Source organism: Delphinapterus leucas, chromosome 4, assembly GCF_059928025.1.
Source record: "Delphinapterus leucas isolate spDelLeu-1000000601 "Yukka" chromosome 4, BTC_Dleu_Yukka2, whole genome shotgun sequence".
Lineage (NCBI taxonomy): Eukaryota > Metazoa > Chordata > Mammalia > Artiodactyla > Monodontidae > Delphinapterus > Delphinapterus leucas.
The window spans coordinates 98,454,959-98,478,590 of NC_143132.1; the positions used below are offsets into that span (position 1 = coordinate 98,454,959).

A 23,632-nucleotide genomic window follows, 5' to 3' on the forward strand; every position below is an offset into this window, starting at 1 on the left:
AGATGGACATGAATAGATCAGAGATGGAGTATTAAGGACATAACAGTGCCTAGGTCTAATAAGGATGTCTGTTGGAAGATCTTGGCAACCAGGCCAAGTTCACATTTAACAGAAAAAATGAAACAGGGAAGCATTGAATGTTTTTGAGGAAATTTGGGCAGACCTGATGTAGACAGCATTTAGGAAAATTTTATTTAGTAGTTCTGTCCAGCATAGATTGGAGGACAAAGAAAGAAACTGCAATCAGATTGGCTAGTTGGGATCATGAGAAAATGGAAATGATAAAGCAAGAAGACAAACAAGCAACCTTTTGAAACAGGAATCTTCAGGACTTGAGGTCTGAAATGTGGAATGATGAGCCATTTTAGAATATCTCACAAAGACTTCTGTTCCCAGGTTGGGAATGTTCTACTTGCAGTTGACAGATGCCCTCCTGGGCCCAATGCTCAGACTCTCCCCGGCTCACTTTCTCAATGTTGACTACTTCTAGGATTCTTTATTCTGAGATACTCCTGATCTGCCACAAAAGAAGAATCTTTCTTACCAGTATTGTTCTGATACTTCCCTTCCCTTTGCCAAGCTTCATGTTTATCTCTTCAACCATCTAATTCAGATGGACTCTTCCTTGTGTAATTTGCAAACTTCTCAGTTTTGGCTTTGCTCCTGGGTTCCTACAAATTTCTGTACCCACATCAGAATTTTGGTTCTGCCTGTCATAACCCTCCCAATCCCAGATGTCCCAAATTTGGATGTCTCACATACAAATCACATTTATACATAAATTGAAAATTAAAACAATATTCTTAGGGCAGGAAATATGTCCTTTATTCTCTTAGTGTCCTTTATAACACGTAGTATACTGTTTCATACAACTTTCCCTTTCTCACTGATTTTAAGCAATCTGATTGTGATGTGCCTCAGTTTTCTTGGTGTGTGTGTGTGTGTGTGTTTATGCTGACTGGAATTCATTGTGATTCTTGGATTTTCATTAAATTTGAAAATTTTTCTATTGCTATTTTTTCTGAAGTTTTTTGTCTCCCCCTCTTTTTTTTTTTCTTTTCTGTAAGATGCTTGATATTGCCCTACTAGTTATGGAGGCTTTTTCATTTTTATTCAGCTGGTTCTTTTTTTAAATCACTATGCTTTAGTTGAGTTGGATTCTATTTCTATGTCTTCAAGTTCCTGGATCTTTTCTTCTGAGATATTGCAGAGTGGTTTCAAAGGGTGAGTGAGGCTGCCTCTGTGGTTCAGGTGGGCTAGCGTGCCCCAGTCTAGTGCCTCGCTTGGGGGCATCCCTGTAGAGACCTGTGGTGTGGGCTGCAGCCAATGGAGCCCTGACAAGAGTGGGGCTACTTCAGAGAGCTGCGGCATAGGTGGGGCCGTTGCCACAGCGTGGGCAGTACCTTTGGGGGTGATGTTGCTATCCCAGTACATTTGGAAGGCAGATTATCAGACCAATGGGCTATTTTTGAGCCATAAAGTTTAATGGAGTTTCCCCCTGTTAGGTTTTATATTTACTTGAGACCTATCACCTCTTTGTTCTTTCTTCTTTTTGGAATGGGAATGCCTGTCACATGCCTGTTCTACCATTTTATTTTGGAAACGTGTAACTTGTTTGATTTCACAAGTTCACAGCTTGGAGAGCAATTTACCTCAGGATGGATTGTATCCTGAGTTTTACCCATGTCTGATTTAGCTATCTGGATGAGATTTGAACTTAGACTGTAGAGTTGTTGTTGGAATGAGTTAAGACTTCTAGGACTGTTGAGATGTATTTTACATGTGAGAAGGACATGAATTTGGGGAGAGGGGCAGGGGCAGAGTGTATGGACTGGATTTTTGTGTCCTTCTCCCCCCCAAATTCATATGTTGAAGTCCTAAGCCCACCGCCTACTCCCTTATAATGGTGTCTTTGGGAGATGACTAAGTCATGAAGGTGTAGCTCTTGTGAACAGAAAGAGACCCCCAGAGAGCTCTCTCACTTCTTCGCCACATGAGGGCACAGTGAGAAGTAGGGCATCTGTGAACTAGGAAGTAGACCCTGACCAGACACCAAATCTGTCAGCACCTTGGTCTTGGACTTCCCAGTCTCCAGAACTGTGGGAGATAAATGTTTGTTGTTTAAATCACTAGGTCTTTATATTTTGTTACAGTAGCCTGGACTAAGACATTGAATAAATGTTATTAAAAATATTTCAGAAGAAAAGAGAAACCAAAAGAAATCTTGCAAATATTGGTAGACTTTTTTTTTAAGGGGGGTTATTTATGGTAAAAAGAAAATGGTCAGGGTGAGAAAAATATATTTACCGATAATGTATAGTGTAATACTCTATGAATGGCTGTTGAAGAAATGCAGTAGAAGAGAAGATAACTCAAAAAGGAGAAAGTAGAGAATATGGAAAGGTGAAGTATCTATATAAGACTTTGTCTTCTTTCAAGTTTTAGATTTAAAACTCAGGTACCTCTGAAAGTGGACTGGCTTCCGTCCTAAGCAGTGGATGACTGCCTTTTCCCAGATTTAGTCACTGGGACTCGAAGTTTAAATACAAATTTTTGGTTTTGGGTTTGCTTGCAGGTCAGGTATTTCCCTATGAGGAGAATGCAAGAAGGCTGAAATGAGGAGCCAGGAAAAGGAAGAAGGCAGGCTGGAGTCAAGTAGAGGACAGTGGGCTTAGTAGTGATTGTGCTCCTTGGTCTGCAAGACTTACTGTGTCGGGAGCAAGCAAACAATGGCTGCATCCATGTGATACTCTTTTTACCCCAGCAACATGAATTGATATTCTTAGACCTCCTCAAGAAATATTTGTACTGGGCTTCCCTGGTGGCGCAGTGGTTGAGAGTCCGCCTGCCGATGCAGAGGACACAGGTTCGTGCCCCAGTCCGGGAGGATCCCACATGCCGCGGAGCGGCTGGGCCCGTGAGCCATGGCCGCTGAGCCTGCGCGTCCGGAGCCTGTGCTCCGCAACGGGAGAGGCCACAACAGTGAGAGGCCTGCGTACCGCAAAAAAAAAAAAAAGAAAAAGAAATATTTGTACTGATTTCCTTCTCAGTGTGAGGAGGGAATGTACAATTGAGGAAAGAAACTAATACATGGCAAGTTTGGTGATAATGTTTCACTGAAGCTAATGACAAAATATCTGTAAAATTGAAATGTCAAAAGAAAAACTCAGTTTCAGACATACGAATATTAGCTTACTGCTTTAAGGTAAGGTTCATACTTATTTAAAACTTTGAAGGAGAAAATGTTTTCATTGTGTCTGAGTGGTTCTGTGGTGTATGTTAACGGAAAAATAATTACCTTCTGAAATGCTTGAAAAGCAAGTACAGTGATTTTGGGCAGTAGCGGCAAGACATAAATGTCTTCAACCTCAAAGAAGTTTCTCTTTTTTTTTGGTCCCAAAGAATTGCCTTTTCATATAGACAATATCATTGGAAACCTTGAAAACCAGAGACTGAAGTACAGCTCCGGAAAGAGTGAATACTAAATTGCCAATAATGAAAATGATTGACTTTTTATTATGTTGAAAGGTGTTTCGCCCCCTTTGTTTGACCAAGGCTTCGAGTTTGAACTGATAAAATCACTAATTGCTGAGCTAATTAATGGAACTGTGCCAGGGAATTTAGAATCCAGGCAGCAGGTCGTTTCCTTCGGGAGCCTTCATAATTGATGGGACTAAGTTTGGAAGAGAAGCCAGATTTAGTGTCTTGCTGGTGTGTTTTTCCACTTCCCTGCATCTAAATCAGTCCTCCAGACAAAAATGGTGCACCACTGAGTCAGCTGGAACACGCTGCCCTTCCTGCCAGCGCCCTCACTGGGTTTAAAGCAGTTGAAATCAGCTGTGAGCCACTGGCCTCAGTTTGAAGTAAAAGATCTTTTCCTGCAGCTCGTTCCACAGTGTGGTGGAAGGGTAAGATCCATTGTATTGTGAACCTAGGTCTAATCAGTATTCTGAAAATTCATTAAATGAATTGCATTATTATTTTTAATGTACCTACCAGTGCTGAGTTAGATGTATTTTGATTTTTAAAAATGGAATAGATAGAATTATTCTTTCTTATCTTTCCTCTTTGAAATGGCAGCTGCTCAGAATGTAGAGAGCCCTGTGGTGGTCTCAGAGAATGGGACTCCAACTTCAAAATAAGAAATGCAACTGAAAATAAACTCCCTCAAACAAGAGGGCATCAAAGAAAGTTCAAGGTAGGGAGTTTTCCTAAGTCACATGACTCATAAAGTAAAAGCCTGAAAAATGATAATAAGAATTCCTAGTTAGAAATGGCCCAATTTTCTACCCTACTGTAGCTTTCATCTGTTGGCAAATGATAAAAGAGTGGCCTCATTGTAGCTTACTCTAAGGGTACTTAATAGAATTACTTACTTAGTTTTTAGGCATCACTTTTCATTTTCAAATCACTTTTTTCACATTAACTAATTGTTATTACACAGGGTTATTTTGACAGCAACATGAGGACAAAAATCCATGACAGCTTCCCTTAATGCCTTTTTTATGACTAAGGGGCAAGACAGTGGAAGAGCTGAAAGTTACCATCGTAATGGACAGACATGATCAAATTGTCTTTTATCCTCTCAAATATTATTGAAAAGTAATTTTTAAATGTTTCTTTACCAATCCCCAAACTCAGTGAGAATGTTAAAAACAACTCATATACTTTATCAGTTCATCCCATTCCCTAGCTTGATGTTTTAAAAACGTTTTCATCATAACCCATTATTTCCTTTCCTCTCTTCAAGAAGGGAGGAACACATTGACACATTTTTATATATCAGGTAATCCGATTTTAAGGAAATGGCTTTACTTTCACCTTTTACTCAGGCATTTTCAGGAGCTCTGGCATTTTACAATTTAATCAGAAATGGGTTATATCTTGGTTTAGAAATAAAGTGTGAATTGTTGAGCCTCTAATATGTACTACAGGCCCACGAATGTCACTTGCTAACCTGCAGGTTCAAATCTTACAGCAATACTTTAAATACCAGGGCAGAATGTACTTCTTTATATGTCTTTCTTTATAGCCTCAAAACTAAAGAAGATACTTGGATATAATGTGGAAACACATGACAAAGCAATTTTCTGGGTAGAAATACTTTATTTTGATTGTAGTGTAATGATATTATGGAATTTCCATGGATTTGAAGATATAATTATAGTGCTGTGTTGTATACTTTATGTATTATAATATTGCTTCATTAAGTCAAGTTATAATAACTCTTAGCATTTTCTGTAAACAAAGGGAATATTTTAATTGAGGTTGCTCCTGTTGAGGATACTTGTCCTCAGATTTTATACTGTTGGTCCGTCTAGTAAAGTAGCGGTGTTAGTGTAAAAGTGATCAGCAACCTTTATGCTCCTAAAATTAATTGCTCCCCAGTGAGGCTCAAAGAACTCAGTTTTATAGGAACTGATTACTCCTTCCTTCCTTCCTTCCTTCATTTATCTCTCTTTCTTTCTTTTTTTTTTTTTTTAAGAAGGAAAGAGTAGATGAGAAAAAGATGGAAAACAAGAGGACATAGGAATACTATGTCCTAGGGGGATAAGTAGCAATAAAAAAGTGAAGAGATCAGGAAAAACTAAAGATGAAGTGGGAGTTTGGTCTGGGATTGAGAGTATGGGGAACATAAATGTAGTTGGTAATAGAAAGAACTTCAGATCACGTAATAGAAAGAACCTGGCATACATACAGCAGTGTGGCTTAGTGAAAAATAAGGATGCAGTAGTACAAAATGGAAAGCTCACAGCCAGACAGGACTGGGTTCAATCTCATCTCCACCTCCAATTAGCCACATGCCTTTGGGTGATATGGCTTTTGGACTATTTCCTCATCAGTAAACTTGGGATATCTGCCCACTAAAGATGACTACAGGGTGAGGGCATCTGGCATGATGATACCTGGTAATGAATGGGAGGGATTCAAAAAATTACCCGCATAATTATTATAAGTAATCCATAGATTGAGGGAGATTACATGATGGGGGACGAGCAAGAAACGTACCATCCAGGTGAATTCTGGGCAGAGTGGAGAAATAGACCAGTTTGGCCCTTAGCAGTCTTTTTGTGTTTCACAACATTTCACAATACACTGCTCAGTGAATTATTCTGTTTGCCTAGAGCTCTGTGAGCTCTCCTTTCTGAAAGTCTCCTTTGCATTATTGCACCTCCTCCTTTTTTCCTTAGAAGTTGTTTTCTGGAATTGATTTGTAGAACCCCGGCATCAAAGATCAGTTAAACTCATTTATTTTAAAGAAGTAGAAACTAAAAAGAGAAGCCCAAAGTGGGTATTTTTTTAAAATTAATTAATTAATTAGGTTGTGTGGGGTCTTAGTTGTGGCAGGCGGGCTCCTTAGTTGCAGCTCGCGGGCTCCTTAGCTGCGCCAAAGTGGGCATTACTGAACTCAGGTTGGACTGCTCGCCACTTGAAAGTCGATACTTGAGAGACAAGTGCTGGTAGGAATGGAAAGGTTGCTTTATTCAGGAGGCCTGCAACCTGGGGAGAAGGCAGACTTGTGTTCTAGAACCAACTCAAGATTCTGCTTGGCCATGAAAGTTTTTAAAGGGAAAAAGGGGGAGTAAACTCATTTAATCATTGAGGTAGGGGGTCAGATTCATCACCATCTCCCATTGCATGCACACTTGTGGACTCCTTGTGATCTTTCTTTAAATGCTGTCTTGTTCACACAGTTGGCTTGAGGGATTACAGAAGGGGAAGCTGGGGAAAAGATCTAGTCATCTGTTAATTACTTAGTCTTCATTTCTATTTCTTTGATCTAAGGAAAGAATCAACAGGTTGGGCAAGGCATTGTGCTTGGGCAGGAGGTGAGTAGAGCATGGGGGTGCCTAGTTTAAAGGTTAGTTACAATATAGCTTTGCTAAAATGACAAGACAAAAGGGGCCTCCTGCAGAGAGCTGCTTCCTGCAAAGGGCTGTTCCCTGCAAAGAGCAAAGCATATCCATCGTTAGTAACAGAAACTTTAAGAATCACTTGAAAAAGCAGGTGAAGTGTTTTGCAATCCCAAATTACTTGGTAGCTGGAGATTAATTACCTGAGTTCTTCAGATCTATCATGGTTGGGCTTCATGAGTAGAAGGGGGGAGGTTCCCCAGATCCTGATATTTTATACAAAATTTTGTGTGTATACACATCTTTCTGGTGGAGAAGGTCTATATCTTTCATCAGATTCCCAAAGGAGCATTTAATATCTCAAGTTTTAAGAACTATGGTTTAATTCTCTAGACTATAGAAGGATGGCAGTGCTCTAAGGAATGTATTCTAGTGTCTTGCTGCTCCAAGTGTGGTCCTAAGAGAGCATCAACAACCACAACTGTGGATCGTTAGCAATGCAGCACCTTAGGTTTTCTGAATATCTGCGTTTTAACACCAATCTCTAGGTGACAGTTGTGCATATGAAAATATGAGAAGCCCTGTTCCAGGCGTCAGGAGATCAGATTTGACTTTGTACTCTGGCTCTGCCAAACGCTAATGTCCAATCCCGACTGGATTTTTAATATTGCACATTATATGACATTAAACTACCAAACTCAGAATCAGAATGCTTGGGCTCTAGTTCTGAGTTGGACAGCAGTCAGTTGCTGACTTTGGCCAAATCTCTGAACCTGCACGGGTCTCTATTTCTTAGCCTGTAAAATAAAGGAGTAGATTCGTCTTCTTTGAGCTCTGAATTTACCTTTTGTTTCCCACACATGTGTTTTGTCACCACTTATCTCTTGAAATGCTCTCTTTTTGTCAGGGCCCACCAAATGTCTTCCAAACCCTGAAGCCCACACTGGTTTCTTTCATCTTTGAACCTCTATTATAATTTCTGTACTACTCAATTTATCCCTTTATTGTATACTAAAGTTTTCTGTAATTGTTTGATTTGTGTATCTTGTTTTCCAAGCTTGGGACCATCCAAGCTATGTCTATTTCTTTTCTTATTAAAGGTATCATAGCACAGGGCATGTAGTAGACGCCTAATAAATCTGAAGATTGGATGCTGTGTTTTGAGAGAGGACATCTATATGTGACACATGAAGAGCCCCAATCTCCTTAGTTTTAAATTGGTCATGTTAAAACATATAAGTCCCAGTTGCTTTCAGAAGCAATCATCTTAATAGAATAAGCTCAAAGGAAAGAATGTGTTGAGCTATACTTCTGCCTCTCAGAATTTCCTTGTCTTTAGTAATTCGGAAATGTATGTATTCATATATATGTGTGTATATATATATGCATATGTATATACACACATCTATATAAAGCAAATTAAATTCTTTCACCAAAATAGTAAGACTATTTCCAAGTTAGTTACTAATAAGTTAGCTTGCCATTTCCAGCACAGCTAACAATACAAATACTGTGGTTCTCACTTGGAGAAAGAATTTTTAAAATAATCTTAAAATGACAGAGGACAGAAGACTCCTGTGTTAGAGAAAAAAGACTTCGTTACTCCCAGCACAGCAAGCCCCATGAGTATCCGCATATTTGTGTCAGTTCCCCTTGACACCCAAGTCCCACAGAGGCAAAGCAGACATTTGCAGATGAATGCCTGCGCATGCAGTGGGTCATGTTACAGGAGAGGAACCCTGAGTTTAGAGAACCTGAATCTTCTACAGTGGGCAGGCGCGTGCTATCTTTTGCTCCAGAGTTATTCTTGGTAGTAAGTTTGTCTATCATTTGCTGCAAAGGGAGAAGCGATCTTACATTCTAAGGCTGTTTTCTATGTAAACATCTTTAACAAGATAGTGTGGAACGAACTGCTGTCAGGGATTAGTTTCATAAGAAGTGCAGGAATGCTAGTGATCCATTGAGAATTGTATGCCAAGAGTGTTATTCTTGATTCTGTATAATAAACAGATCAGAAACATTTTCAAGAGCTGTCCTATTAAAGCAACTTTTCTTAAGCTGTACAAAGTTCCAACATCCCTCTTTATGTGAGGCAGAAATTTGATCTTGAGGTCAAATCAGAAATCTTTCACCTTGGGGCACAAATCATTGTCTTACTAAAATGCAGAAGAGAACTGCCGTCTAACCGTGGAGGGCTTAGTGGTTTGAAGTTGGTGACAGAGTAGCTATGTCTTTTGGAGAGTCTGATAGGAATGCACAGGTCGTTCTGACAAAAGGCAGCAGGATCACTTTTGTTGCTTGGGAAGTGGGATTTTGCTGCCCGTTTAGTACTAGATAATCAGGAACAGGGGAACAGCCAATCAGCCTGGGCTTCTAGCTGTGTTTGTGACTCTTGGCAGAGCATTGAGTCCGGGACACCGCACTTTCAAACATTCTAGACCGGTCAAAACATAAACAAAACAATGGGTTGGGCGTGAGCCGGACCTTGAGAGCAGCAGATGGCTGCTGAGTTCCTGTTTGCCTGCTTTCGGCCCAGGAGGAAGAACCCAGTGTTTTGGCCAGATGCTTATATCTCGAGAATCCCACATGATTCTTGTCATTAATATTGTTTCCTGTCATGTGTTCTAATTATAAAGATGTTTAAGCTATCGTTGGGGGGGAGGAAAAGTCTGGATGCAGACTTTGATGTAACTTTTCACTGTGGGTTCTTTGGTGAGAGAAGGGTTTAGTGCGGTGTTCTCTAAGTGTCAGTTTGCATCATCATAATCTGAGTTTAATTTTATCTTTTAAAACAATTCTATTTTGCCTGTATCTTTTGAGAAATCGACTAAAGGTTGTTTTCTTTTCTTTTCTTTTTTAATCAGTTACTTACAATGCGTCCTTAGATGCTATTATTTCCAGTACAACCAGCAATACACACACTGGGGTGCTGACATGGAGAGAGAAATCAAAAAAGCATCTTAAAATGACATCCTTCAACATTGCCCAGGGCATTCATGCTTTTGATTACCACTCTCGTATCAAGTTAATTGGTATGTAAAATAAATCATGATAACTACGAGGGACTCATCAGTAGTCTGGGATGCATAGCCGTACGCATGGAGCCTCTTCACCATGTTGCTTTATCGCCAGGGAGACCAACTTGAGCAGCTCACATTTTATTACGTCTGACAATGATGCATTATGGTGTGCAGTGTATATGAACTACATTGGGGTGACAAGATGAGAAAGTTCCCCAGTGCTTTAATGAGTCTTTTTATCAGAATTGGTGGGGAATGTAAAATGACATAGAGAAAGAATGCAGTGTCTGCCTTCTGCCATCTTCCTAACATCACCCAATGCTCAACCTATACATCATTTTCTTATGTGCGTGCGCACACACACGCACACACACACTCACTCACTTACTAGAGAAATGCAAAATGTAGAATGTTTTTCAGTCACCTTTCAGAATACAACTTCTAATAGTTTTTGAAAATTTTCAGATTTGTCCTTTAGCATACTAAAGGAGAGTTCTTTTTCTGATGTAAATTTTAGCTGAAGAAATAAGCGATAAAGGTTTTCAGGCATTATCTATTTAAATAAAATATTTAGGTATTTTGAAAGCTGATAATTTGATATATATGATATTAGTTCAAATATTATAAAAAAGTGAGGTATTATTTTAAAAATTAATAGGGTAGTACAGAGAATGAATGTACATGGCCTACAGAATGGGTCATATTAACCCTGTTTCAAAAATTATCATTTATATAGAGTATTGATATCAGCTAAGAAGAGTCTCTAAAATTCCCAACAATCACAGCTGACAATCACGGTAAAAAGAGACCTTGACTTTGAACTCAGGAATATGCCAACATCAGACTTTCAAGGAGGATTGTAGATTTATTAGAGAAAGCTGGAGGAGTTAGTGAATTGAGTTTGGGAGGACTCAAATATCAACCATTGCATTGATTCATGGATTATTTCAGCCCCTTTATACTGATCGCTACCTTGTACCTGGCACAGTGCTGGTATTACATATTACGGTATGCAGTAACACTCAGGGTAAAATTTATCAGTTGTCTTACTAATTTCATACTATGGGGTAAAGACTTGAAACAAGAGTGGATTCACTTCCTCTTATTGCTATAACCCTTACACTGGGTATTAATCCAAATAGGGGTCTGCCATTTATGGCGATTCCATAAATGTGAATAAGTTCAGCTCCACAGTTGGCCCTAAACAAGGGAACGACAAAGAGTGCTCTGCTGAGTTTCCCCAGACCTGAAGAAGCACTGTGCTCCCAGTTTTTGATGTGCTCCCTGAATATAATCAATTTGTGTTAAAAAAAAAATACAAAATTATTGCCTCAATAGAGCAGGTCAAACATATTTCTGCTGCTTTTTTGCTTGCAAATACTTGATTATTTACATGACAGTGAAAATAATTGGTTTCCTTACACTTTTTCATTAATTTGGGAACTTTAAGTATTGTTTTAGTTCTCTCTTACCCCTGGGATAATTTTAACGTGGTCTGCATTCCTAGGCTGTGATGGCTGTAGAGGGGGAACTTTGGGACTGGGAGAAGGATTTTCTGCCCTCCGGGTTGGGCTACTGGTTGCCTCTTAATGGAACTGTCTTGTCCTTTCACCCCATGCAGACTCCTTCTCCCCTCCACCCTGCATTTCAGCTATTTCCAGTGATAGCATTCATGCATTAGCCTGGGCTATTGGACAATGATAAGATTTTCCTTCCTTCAAGACAAGGGTGCATTAGTGCTCAGAAGGCTTTTATCTACCTATGGTGATATAGGATGTGATATACTCGTTTCAAAAAGAAGTAGAGTATTCATGTTATTAAAAACATTTTTTTTCTTTCTAATCCTGATTAGCAGCTGCTGGCTTTAACAATAAAGTTTGCCTTTGGAACCCCTATGTTGTCTCTAAGCCGGTTGGTGTCCTTTGGGGTCACTCAGCCAGTGTAATAGCTGTCCAATTCTTTGCTGCAAGAAAACAACTTTTCATCTTCTCCAAAGATAAAGTTAGTAACAGTGTGCATTTAATTTATTTAGTTCTGCCTCCCCAGTTCCTACCCAAATCTATCTTTGGTCTGAAATTCCTTTAGAGCTGGTATAGATTTTTATAATATAGTGACTTACTACTATGTTTTTGGAAATCTGTATTTTAAAAATGATACTGATGGTAATTTAGGAATAGTCCTGGGCAACTGGACAAGGTGTTTCATTAAAAAAAATTGTTTTAAACCATGTACTCATAGATGTAATCCTTATTTTTGGGTTCTCAATAGGCCACATTTTGAGAGTTTCCAAAGTACTCACTAATCCAATAAAAATACAAAACAGAAATGGGAATGAGAAAATGTTGCTTTGATAAGATATAGAATTCTTGTTAATTGGCACAGCCAATTAACTATTGTTGCTTTTCCACTGAAGAGACTCAGTAAATTAGAAATCAAAGTTAATCTGAAGAATATCAAGTACATTAATAACATTTCAGTTAAATATATTAGCCCATTCTATTTGACAATATTGGTACAAATTCTAAATATGGTGGAAAAAACATTGTACCAAAACCAGGTAGTCCCGGTTGTATCCTGATCACATTATTCACCACTCGTATCTCCCAGGAAAATTTCTTTATCTCTAATAATCTCATCATGTGTTCCTCTGTAAAGCTTCTGTTTTACATAATGCCTGATATAGATCCAGTTAACATGTGATAGATTTCAAGAACAGAAATCTATGAAGAGAAGAAGGATGGGCAGTAGGCTTATTGGGGACAGCCTCTGAGACTTTTTCAGTGACTCTGACTTTTAATTCTATTCTAAAGTGATACTTGTATATGTGAAAATTAAATAGAAAAAATAGAAATTCATCTTCAAATCCTTAGCCTCACCCTATGCATAAGTCCTGCCAAACTTGCTTATTTTACTGTATTACCTGTCAGACCGTAAATCTCCTCCCTTCACCTGAAACTTCACCACTCAACCGCCAATTCTAGTTGATTCTACCATCAAATATATTTATCAGCCTCACCTCTCCCTCTCAACTGCCATTGCTCTAATTCAAAATCTCATCCTCTTTTGAATTATTATCTGTCGAGTTAGCTCATCCAAAACATTGCAAGGTTGCCTAACATGTCTCCCTTCTTGCATACCGGTCTGATTCCAATCTGCCCTACATCCTGTTAATTAAGTGGTGTCTAAGAAAAAATCTTCAATACCTCCTCTTACCCTCATTCTAAATATCAGCTCTAAAATTCTTAAGCTTTTATATAAAGCCCTCCCCCAGTCTACCAGGCCCACCTCACTTCTTGCTTTTCTCTTCCATTCATCTGATGCTCCGCATCACACTTTGCCTGTTTCCACCATGCTGCCTCATGGCTCTGCCACGTGCCCTTCTTTCTGCCTTCAGTTCCCTCTCCTCCATTCTCAACTGGCAAAAGCCTATTTATCCTTGAAGTTTCAGACTTTCTGGAGTCTTTCAGACAGACCTAGGTGTTTCTTTCTCTGCACTCCCATTGCACCTGTGTGTCCCTCCTTAGAACATGTGTTCTATTGTACTGAAATTGTAGTTAACTTTCCTAAGTAGGGTCAGTGTCTTTTCAGCTTGTACACTTGGTATCAGTCACAGTGCTTGGCACCTTGCAGTGTTTTTTTTTTTTTTTTTTTGGCTGCATTGGGTCTTCGTTGCTGCATGCGGGCTTTCTCTAGTGGCGGCAAGTGGGCTTCTCACTGTGGTGGCTTCTCTTGTTGCGGAGCACGGGCTCTAGGTTCACAGGCTCAGTAGTTGTAGCTCACAGGCTCTAGAGCACAGGCTCAGTAGTTGTGGTGCACAGGCTTAGTTGCTCTGTGGCATGTGGGATCTTCCCGGACCAGGGCTCGAACCCGTGTCCCCTGCATTGGCAGGCAGATTCTTAACCACTGCGCCATCAGGAAGCCCCAGTGATTATTTTTTGACAGTCTGAAGTGAATACATATTACTGTGAATCTTAAATACCAAAGAAAGTCAGAATGAAGACTTTTCTGATGCCTTAGCTTTTAGTTGTTCTATTTTCTGAGATCTTTTAGCACTTTGTTCTAACTCCCATTATTGAATTTGTTTTTTAAAATATTTATTTATTTGTGGGGTTTTTTTTGGCTGCCTCAGATCTTAGTTGCGCGTGCAGGATCTTTCCGTGTGGTGCGTGGGCTCTTTGTTGCTGTAGTTGTGGCCTGCGGGCTTAGTTGCCCCACGGCATGTGGGAATCTTATTTCCCTGACCAGGGATACGAACTGGCATCCCCTGCACTGCAAGACAGATTCTTAACCACTGGACCACCAGGGAAGTCCCCCATTATTGAATTTAGCACAGCCTGACATGTATACTTGAAGGTTGTATATGTATACTCTATCTTTCACTGTACTTTGAGTGCTTAAAGACAAAGATTATTTGTTGAATTCATTTTTGTGTTTCTCAGTATCTAGCACATATTAATATACATTAAATACATGTTGAATAAAGCATATAAAATAGTGTAACTATCAACTAACCGACAGGATTCACGAGGTTTGGAACTCTCTTTTTGGGTTGTGCCATATACATAGTGGGTCCTCAATAAATCTTAGTTAAATGAACAAATCTTTATCAAAGCTAAATATGAAAGAAATAACAGATATTTTATCATTATAGAATTCCCTGAAAGGTATTATAACTTTAAAAGCAAGTGAAAAAAATGTTCTTAGAGTCAGAATTGATTGTGTATAGCTATCATCAATGTTAAGACTACCTGGCCTCTTTCAAGTCAGTTTTATCATCCTATTTTTGCTTTGACTTTTAAAACATTACATTGTAATGAAGCTTGTCATGCCGTCTTTCACATTAGTCTAAATCCATTTCACTTCGATAAATGCATAATAATCTTAGCCTGTATGTCTTCACAACAAACAACAGAGCTTTCAGCTACCAGGCTAAGCCTTTGTTTTATTGCATAAAATTCTTTTGGATATTTTATAGGACTAGGGTTAATTTAGGGAACAGGGAAAATGAGAGAAAGCATTCTTTTTTCAAAGAGCCTTTGATTGAACCATATTTTGGTCTATGAATTGCTAAATTAGAGGATTTTCAGACCAAAGTAATTTAGATCCAAATAATTTCCTGAGACTTACTTCAGTTCTTTTTTGGAAAACTTCTCTATTGTGCTTTCCAGTGATTATTAAACAATAAGTTTATCCCTATAGCATTTGGTATAAGTAATAGTCCAATTGCATTTTGCTTTGGACTCCTAAATTGTCTCCTAAGATGGCAATCACTGATGGCAAGGCCCTGCTGGGAGCCAGTAACTTGGTCATTTGGAGGAGGAATCACCATGGGAGTAAAAGGATTTTCAAAGCCTCTGGGAAATATCTCAACCAGTGAATCTGATTAGGCTTTTCTATTGCCCCTAACTCTTCTCTCCTGGGCTACTTATCCTGATTTGGCCACCAGAATCAGATCAGTTTGTAACTTAATCTTTTGTTTGAGGTTTTGATTTTTCCCAGAGTCTGGTTTCTGTATTGTGCACCCAAGGTTGGGAAGGAAAATTCAGACTCTTGTGCTGGTGACTAGCTCTTACCTGTGTGTCTTCATTCCCCTTCTGCGTACCCTCTCTCCTCAACTTTCCTCTATCCATCCAGAGACAAAGCCACTTTCATTTTGTTTAAATTATGCCAAGTAAACAGATTAATGCTCTTCTGTAAAAATTACAAATGAGAAAGCATGTAGTACAAGAAGTGAATATCCCTTTTCTTCACTCCCCCTTCAAATCAATCCCTCTTCCAAGAAATATCTATCATTAACACGATGTGTATTGTCTTATATTTATATCACATACTTATATACTATAACATATTGTATTATAATAATATGTGGTGTTATAATTTATTATTATATACTGTATACCATCCTATGTGTGTATACAAATACAAGGTAGTATTTATTATTAATTTTTATGTAAGTGGCATCACGTGAGACATACTTTCTTGCAACTTGCTTTTCCCTAAACAATATCTCCTGGAGATCTTTCAATGTGAGTATACATAGACCTGAATTTTTACCTGCTACATAGTAATTCATAGTATGGATGGTCATAATTTAATTATTCAATCACCTGTTGATTATAATAGATATTATCTCTAACCAACTGTCACACATACACACACACATTTACACACACATCTTTAAGACCACATAACTAATTTCTTGTGATATGTTCTTTGAGATACATTTCTAGAAGTGATGCTATTGGGTCAACAGGGATTCAATTCTTAAAGGATGGTTTAGATGCAGGAATATTGTTCCAATTGGTATACACGTCAGAGGTGTGTAAAGGTGTTTCTTTCCCCACATTCTTGTCAATGATAGATACCACTAATGTGTTCATTCTTTTGTGAATCTAATGGACAAAAAATTAGGATGAATTTCTTCAATTATTTATTAGCCATTTATATTTCTTGTTTTTTGTGCATTATCTGATCAAGCCCTTTATCCTATCAACTGGACTCGGGAATACTATCAATAGTAGTAGTTTGACAAATATATTGATTATCCTTTATTATATATGATGCAAATATCTTGTCTCTTTCAAGCATACATCTTTTAACTTTGTTTATGTGATTTTTTTTTTTTTTTTTTTTGCGATACGCGGGCCTTTCACTGTTGTGGCCTCTCCCGTTGCGGAGCACAGGCTCCGGACGCACAGGCTTAGCGGCCATGGCTCACGGGCATAGCCGCTCCGTGGCATGTGGGATCCTCCCGGACCGGGGCACGAACCCGTATCCCCTGAATCGGCAGGCGGACTCTCAACCACTGCACCACCAGGGAAGCCCTGTTTATGTGATTTTTATCATTCAAAAGTTTTAAATTTTTATGAAGTTGAGTCTAAGAAATGATTTTCTTTGTGGCTCTGGTTTTGTATCTAGCTTAGGAACATGTTCCACAATTCATATTTATAGAGGTGTTCTCCTTTAGTTTCTGCTAATACTTATTCTGTTGTCGAATTTTTTTTTTCCATTTAACTTGGCAGTTTATTTTTGTGTAAAATGTTTTTTTTTCTACAAATGGACATCCAAGGTTTTTTTGAATAATTTCTTTTGAAAAATTTTTCTCCCTCACTGGTCTGAAGTTCCATTGTTATCATTTGAATTTCCAGGTGTACATGAATTTGTTTCTGGATGCTTTATTCTTTCCATTAGTCTATTTGCCTTTTCCTGCGTAAGTACACCACTGCTTTAACCAGCATAGCTTTATTGTATGTTTTGATATCTGGTAGAGAAATTCCTACTTCTGCGGGGTTTTTTTGTTTTTAACTTTAACAATCCTCTGGCATCTTATCCTTCTAAGTAAATGTTAGGATCAGTATTCATGTTTCATGAAAAACCATATTAATTTTTGGATTGGATTTACATTGAATTTGATAGGTGACGTCTTTAAAATATTGAGAAAGCACACCCTGTATTTATCCATTTATTCATTTTTTTAAATGCCTTTCAGAAAAATTGTACAAAAATTTCCCATTCCTTATTGAGGTTTCTCCTGCACATTTCAGGTGGCATCTTATCATATTCTTGACTTTTATGGGAATGTTTATAATGGGATGTGCCCACTTTCTATGTAACCTATACATTTAGTTTTAAAATGTAACAATTTTTTCCTAAAACGTTTTTTAACTGCCTGGTAATTTTGTATGCTCTTTTGTTGTTTGCTCATTTAGGGGATTTTGACTTTTAGCTCTTTAATTTCATATTAATTACTGCATTTTCTTATCAAATAATTCTAATACCTGGAGTCCTTGGGGATCCAAATTAGATATTTACTATTCTGATGATTCTTCCTTATGGTGAATTGTTCCTTATTGTTTCCTTTCTATGTTTGGCATCTTTTATTTTTACCTCATTTTTTTGCTATTGCTAAACTATAGGCATTCTGAGGAGTGAAATTGAAAATGCTTTCCTCCAGAGAAGATTTGTGTTTGTCTCTGCAGAATGAAAATGAGTAAAGCTACTGTCCTGAGGCTACTGCATTTTCCTTATTTGTTGTCCTTTTAAATTTATTTATTTATTTATTTTTGGCAGTGTTGGGTCTTTCTTTCTGTGCGAGGGCTTTCTCCAGTTGCGGCGAGCGGAGGCCACTCTTCATCGCGGTGCGTGGGCCTTTCACTGTCGCGGCCTCTCTTGTTGCAGAGCACAGACTCCAGACGCGCAGGCTCAGTAGTTGTGGCTCACGGGCCTAGTTGCTCCGCGGCATGTGGGATCTTCCCAGACCAGGGCTTGAACCCGTGTCCCCTGCATTGGCAGGCAGATTCTCAACCACTGCGCCACCAGGGAAGCCCCTGTTGTCTTTTTAATTGAACAGTCTTGCCTCAGTGCCTCCGACTCACTGCTGGTCCAAGGCTCAGGCTCCTGGTTATAGTTTTTACTTTTTTATTTTTATACAGCAGGTTCTTTCTTATTAGTTATCTGTTTTATACATATTAGTGTATATATGTCAATCCCAATCTCCCAATTCATCCCACCACCACTCCCCACGCTGCTTTCCCCCCTTGGTGTCCATACGTTTATTCTCTACATCTGTGTCTCTATTTCTGCCTTGCAAACTGGTTCATCTGTACCATTTTTCTAGATTCCACATATATACGTTAATATACAATATTTGTTTTTCTCTTTCTGACTTACTTCACTCTGTACTAAAGTCTCTAGGTCCATCCGTGTCTCTACAAATGACCCAATTTCATTGCTTTGTATGGGTGAGTAATATTCCATTGTATATATGTACCACATCTTCTTTATCCATTCGTCTGTCCATGGACATTTAGGTTGCTTCCATGACCTAGCTAATGTAAATAGTACTGCAGTGAACATTGGGGTGCATGTGTCTTTTTGAATTATAGTTTTCTCTGGGTATATGCCCAGTAGTGGGATTGCTGGGTCATATGGTAATTCTAATTTTAGTTTTTTTAAGGAACCTCCAGACTGTCCTCCATAGTGGCTGTATCAATTTACATTCCCACCAACAATGCAAGAGGGTTCCCTTTTCTCCACACCCTCGCCAGCATTTGTTGTTTGTAGATTTTCCGATGATGCCCATTCTAACTGGTGTGAGGTGATAACTCATTGTAGTTTTGATTTGCATTTCTCTAATAATTAGTGATGTTGAGCAGCTTTTCACGTGCCTCTTGGCCATCTGTATGTCTTCTTTAGAGAAATGTCTGTTTGGGTCTTCTGCCCATTTTTTGATTGGGTTCTTTGTTTTTTTTAATATTGAGCTGCATGAGCTGTTTGTATATTTTGGAGATTAATCCTTTGTCTGTTGATTCATTTGCAAATATCTTCTCCCATTCTGAGGGTTGTCTTTTCATCTTGTTTATAGTTTCCTTTGCTGTGCAAAAGCTTTTAAGTTTCATTAGGTCCCATTTGCTTATTTTTGTTTTTATTTCCATTTCTCTAGGAGGTGGGTCACAAAGGATCTTGCTGTGATTTATGTCATAGAGTGTTCTGCTGATGTTTTCCTCTAAGAGTTTTATAGTGTCTGGCCTTACATTTAGGTCTTTAATCCATTTTGAGTTTATTTTTGTGTATGGTGTTAGGGAGTGTTCTAATTTCATTCTTTTACATGTAGCTGTCCAGTTTTCTCAGCACCACTTATTGAAGAGGCTGTCTTTTCTCCATTGTATATTCTTGCCTCCTTTATCAAACATAAGGTGACCATATGTGCGTGGGTTTATCTCTGGGCTTTCTATCCTGTTCCATTGATCTATATTTCTGTTTTTGTGCCCGTACCATATTGTCTTGATTACTGTAGCTTTGTAGTATCGTCTGAAGTCAGGGAGTCTTATTCCTCCAGGTCTGTTTTTCTGTCCCTCAAGACTGCTTTGGCTATTTGGTGTCTTTTGTGTCTCCATACAAAGTGTAAGATTTTTTTGTTCTAGTTCTGTAACAAATTCCATTGGTAATTTCATAGAGATTACATTGAATCTGTAGATTGGTTTGGGTAGTAGTGTCATCTTTCACAATATTGATTCTTCCAATCCAAGAACATTGTATATCTCTCCATCTGTTTGTGTCATCTTTGATTTCTTTCAGCAGTGTGTTATAGTTTTCTGATTACAGGTCTTTTACCTCCTAAGGTAGGTTTATTCCCAGGTATTTTATTCTTTTTGTTGCAGCGGTGAATGGGAGTGTTTCCTTAATTTCTTTTTATGATCTTTCGTTATTAGTGTATAGTAATGCAAGAGATTTCTGTGCATTAATTTTGTATCCTGCAACATTACCAAATTCATTGATTAGCTCTAGTCATTTTCTGGTGGCATCTTTAGGATTATCTATATATAACATCATGTCATCTGCAAACAGTGACAGTTTTACTTCTTTTCCAATTGTATTCCTTTTATTTCTTTTTCTGCTCTGACTGTCGTGGCTAGGACTTCCAAAACTATGTTGGATAATAGTGGAGAGAGTGGACATCCTTGTCTTGTTCCTGATCTTAGAGGAAATGCTTTCAGATTTTCACCATTGAGAATGATGTTTGCTATGGATTTGTCGTATATGGCCTTTATTATGTTGAGGTAGGTTCCCTCAATGCCCACTTTCTGGAGAGTTTTTATCCTAAATGGGTGTCGAATTTTGTCAAAAGCTTTTTCTGCATCTAGTGAGATGATCATATGGTGTTTATTCTTCAATTTGTTAATACGGTGTATCACATTGATTGATTTGCGTATATTGAAGAATCCTTGCATCCGTGGGATAAATCCCACTTGATCATGGTGTATGATCCTTTTAATGTATTGTTGGATTCTGTTTGCTAGTATTTTGTTGAGGATTTTTGCATCTATATTCATCAGTGATATTGGTCTGTAATTTTCTTTTTTTGTAGTATCTTTGTCTGGTTTTGGTATCAGGGTGATGATGGCCTCATAGAATGAGTTGGGGAGTGTTTCTTCCTCTGCAATTTTTTGGAAGAGTTTGAGAAGGATGGGTGTTAGCTCTTCTCTAAATATTTGATAGAATTCACCTGTGAAGCCATCTGGTCCTGGACTTTTGTTTGTTGGAAAATTTTTAATCACAGTTTCAATTTCATTACTTGTGATTGGTCTGTTCATATTTTCTGTTTCTTCCTGGTTCAGTCTTGGAAGGTTATACCTTTCCAATAATTTGTCCATTTCTTCCAGGTTGTCCATTTTATTGACATAGAATTGCTTGTAGTAGTCTCTTAGGTTGCTTTGTATTTCTGCGGTGTCCATTGTAACTTCTTCTTTTTCATTTCTAATGTTATGATTTGAGTCCTCTCCCTCTTTTTCTTGATGAGTCTGGCTAAAGGCTTATCAATTTGTTTATCTTCTCAAAGAACCAGCTTTTAGTTTTATTGATCTTTGCTATTGTTTTCTTTGTTTCTATTTCATTTATTTCTGCTCTGGTCTTTATGATCCTTCCTTTCTACTAACTTTGGGTTTTGTTTGTTCTTCTTTCTCTAGTTCCTTTAGGTGTAAGCTTAGATTGTTTATGTGAGATTTTTCTTTTTTCTTCAGGTAGGCTTGTATTGCTATAAACTTCCCTCTTAGAACTGCTTTTGCTGCAACCCATAGGTTTTGGATCATTGTGTTTTCATTGTCGTTTGTCTCTAGGTATTTTCTGATTTCCTCTTTGATTTCTTCAGTGAGCTCTTGGTTATTTAGTAACGTATTGTTTAGCCGCCATGTATTTGTGCTTTTTATGGGTTTTTTTCCCCGTAATTGATTTCTAATTTCATAGCGTTGTGGTCAGAACAGATGCTTGATGTGATTTCAATTTCATAAATTTACTGAAGCTGGATTTGTGACACAAGATGTGATCTATCCTGGAGAATGTTCCGTGTGCACTTGAGAAGAAAGTGTAATCTGCTGTTTTCAGATGGAATGTCCTATAAATATCAATTAAATCTATCTGGTCTGTTGTGTCATTTAAAGCTTGTGTTTCCTTATTAATTTTCTGTCTGAATGATCTGTCCATTGGTGTAAGTGAGGTGTTAAATTCCCCCACTATTATTGTGTTACTGTCGATTTCCTGTTTTATAGCTCTTAGTATTTGCCTTATGTATTGAGGTGCTCCTATGTTGGATGCATATATATTTATAATTGTTATATGTTCTTCTTGGACTGATCCCTTGATCATTATGTTGTGTCCTTCCTTGTCTCTTATAACATTCTTTATTTTAAAGTCTATTTTATCTGATATGAGTATTGCTACTCCAGCTTTCTTTTGATTTCCATTTTTATGGAATATCTTTTTCTATCCCATAATTTTCAGTCTGTATGTGTCCCTCGGTCTGAAGTGGGTCTCTTGTAGACAGTATATATATAGGTCTTCTTTTTGTATCCATTCAGTGAGCCTGTGTCTTTTGGTTGGAGCATTTAATCCATTCACATTTAAGGTAATTATCGATATGTATGTTCCTATTACCATTTTCTTAATTGTTTTAGGTTTCTTTTTCTTTTTTTTTTTTTTTTTTGTGGTACATGGGCCTCTCACTGTCGTGGCCTCTCCCATTGTGGAGCACAGGCTCCGGACGTGCAGGCTCAGCGGCCATGGCTCACGGGCCTAGCTGCTCCGCAGCACGTGGGATCTTCCCGGACCGGGGCACAAACCTGTGTCCCCTGCATCGGCAGGCGGATTCTCAACCACTGTGCCACCAGGGAAGCCCTAGGTTTCTTTTTGTCGGTCCTTTTCTTCTCTTGTATTTCCCACTTAGAGAAGTTCCCTTAGCATTTGTTGTACAGCTGGTTTGGTGGTGCCGAATTCTCTTAGCTTTTGCTTGTCTGTAAAGCTTTTGATTTCTCTGTTGAGTGTGAATGAGATCCTTGCCAGGTAGAGTAACCTTGGTTGTAGGTTCTTCCTTTTCTTCACTTTAAATATATCATGCCACTCCCTTCTGGCTTGTAGAGTTTCTGCTGAGAAATCAGCTGTTAACCTTATGGGAGTTCCCTTTTATATTATTTGTTGTTTTTCCCTTGTTGCTTTTAATAATTTTTCTTTGTCTTTAATTTTTGTCAGTTTGATTACTATGTGTCTCAATGTGTTTCTCTTTGCGTTTATCCTGCCTGGGACTCTCTGCGCTTCCTGGAGTTGGGTGGCTATTTCATTTCCTATGTTAGGGAAGTTTTGACTATAAACTCTTCAAATATTTTCTCAGGTCCTTTCTCTCTCTCTTCTCCTTCTGGTACCTCTATAATGCTAATATTGGTGCATTTAATGTTGTCCCAGAGGTCTTTTAGGCTGTCTTCTTTTCTTTTCATTCTTTTTCTGTATTCTTTTCGTGGCAGTGAATTCCACCATTATGTCTTCCACGTTACTTATCCATTCTTCTGCCTCAGTTATTCTGTTTTTGATTCCTTCTAGTGTGTTTTTCATTTCAATTATTGTATTGTTCATCTCTGTTTGTTTGGTTTTTAATTCTTCTAGGTGTTCTTTAATTCTTCTAGGTGTTCTTTAATTCTTCTAGGTCTTTGTTAAACATTTCTTGCATCTTCTCGATCTTTGTGTCCATTCTTTTTCTGAGGTCTTGGATCATCTTTACTATCATCATTCTGAATTCTTTTTTGGAAGGTTCCCTATGTTCACTTCATTTGGTTGTTTTTCTGAGGTTTTATCTTTTTCCTTCATCTGGTACATAGTCCTCTGCCTTTTCATTTTGTCTATCTTTCTGTAAATATGTTTTTTGTTCCACAGGCTACAGGATTGTAGTTCTTCTTGCTTCTGCTGTCTGCCCTCTCTCCTGGTTATAGTCTACTC

The 23,632-nt window shown here is 38.2% G+C and overlaps 1 protein-coding gene across 1 annotated transcript in view; it reads left to right on the top strand.

Moving 5' to 3' along the window:
* The window catches only part of WDR49 (WD repeat domain 49), a 139,191-nt gene that overhangs the window by 35,621 nt on the left and 79,938 nt on the right, over window positions 1-23,632 (top strand). Inside the window, 2 exon segments of the mRNA XM_089909919.1 lie at window positions 9,719-9,886; window positions 11,727-11,875. Coding sequence (XP_089766045.1) covers window positions 9,719-9,886; window positions 11,727-11,875 — 317 coding nt within the window.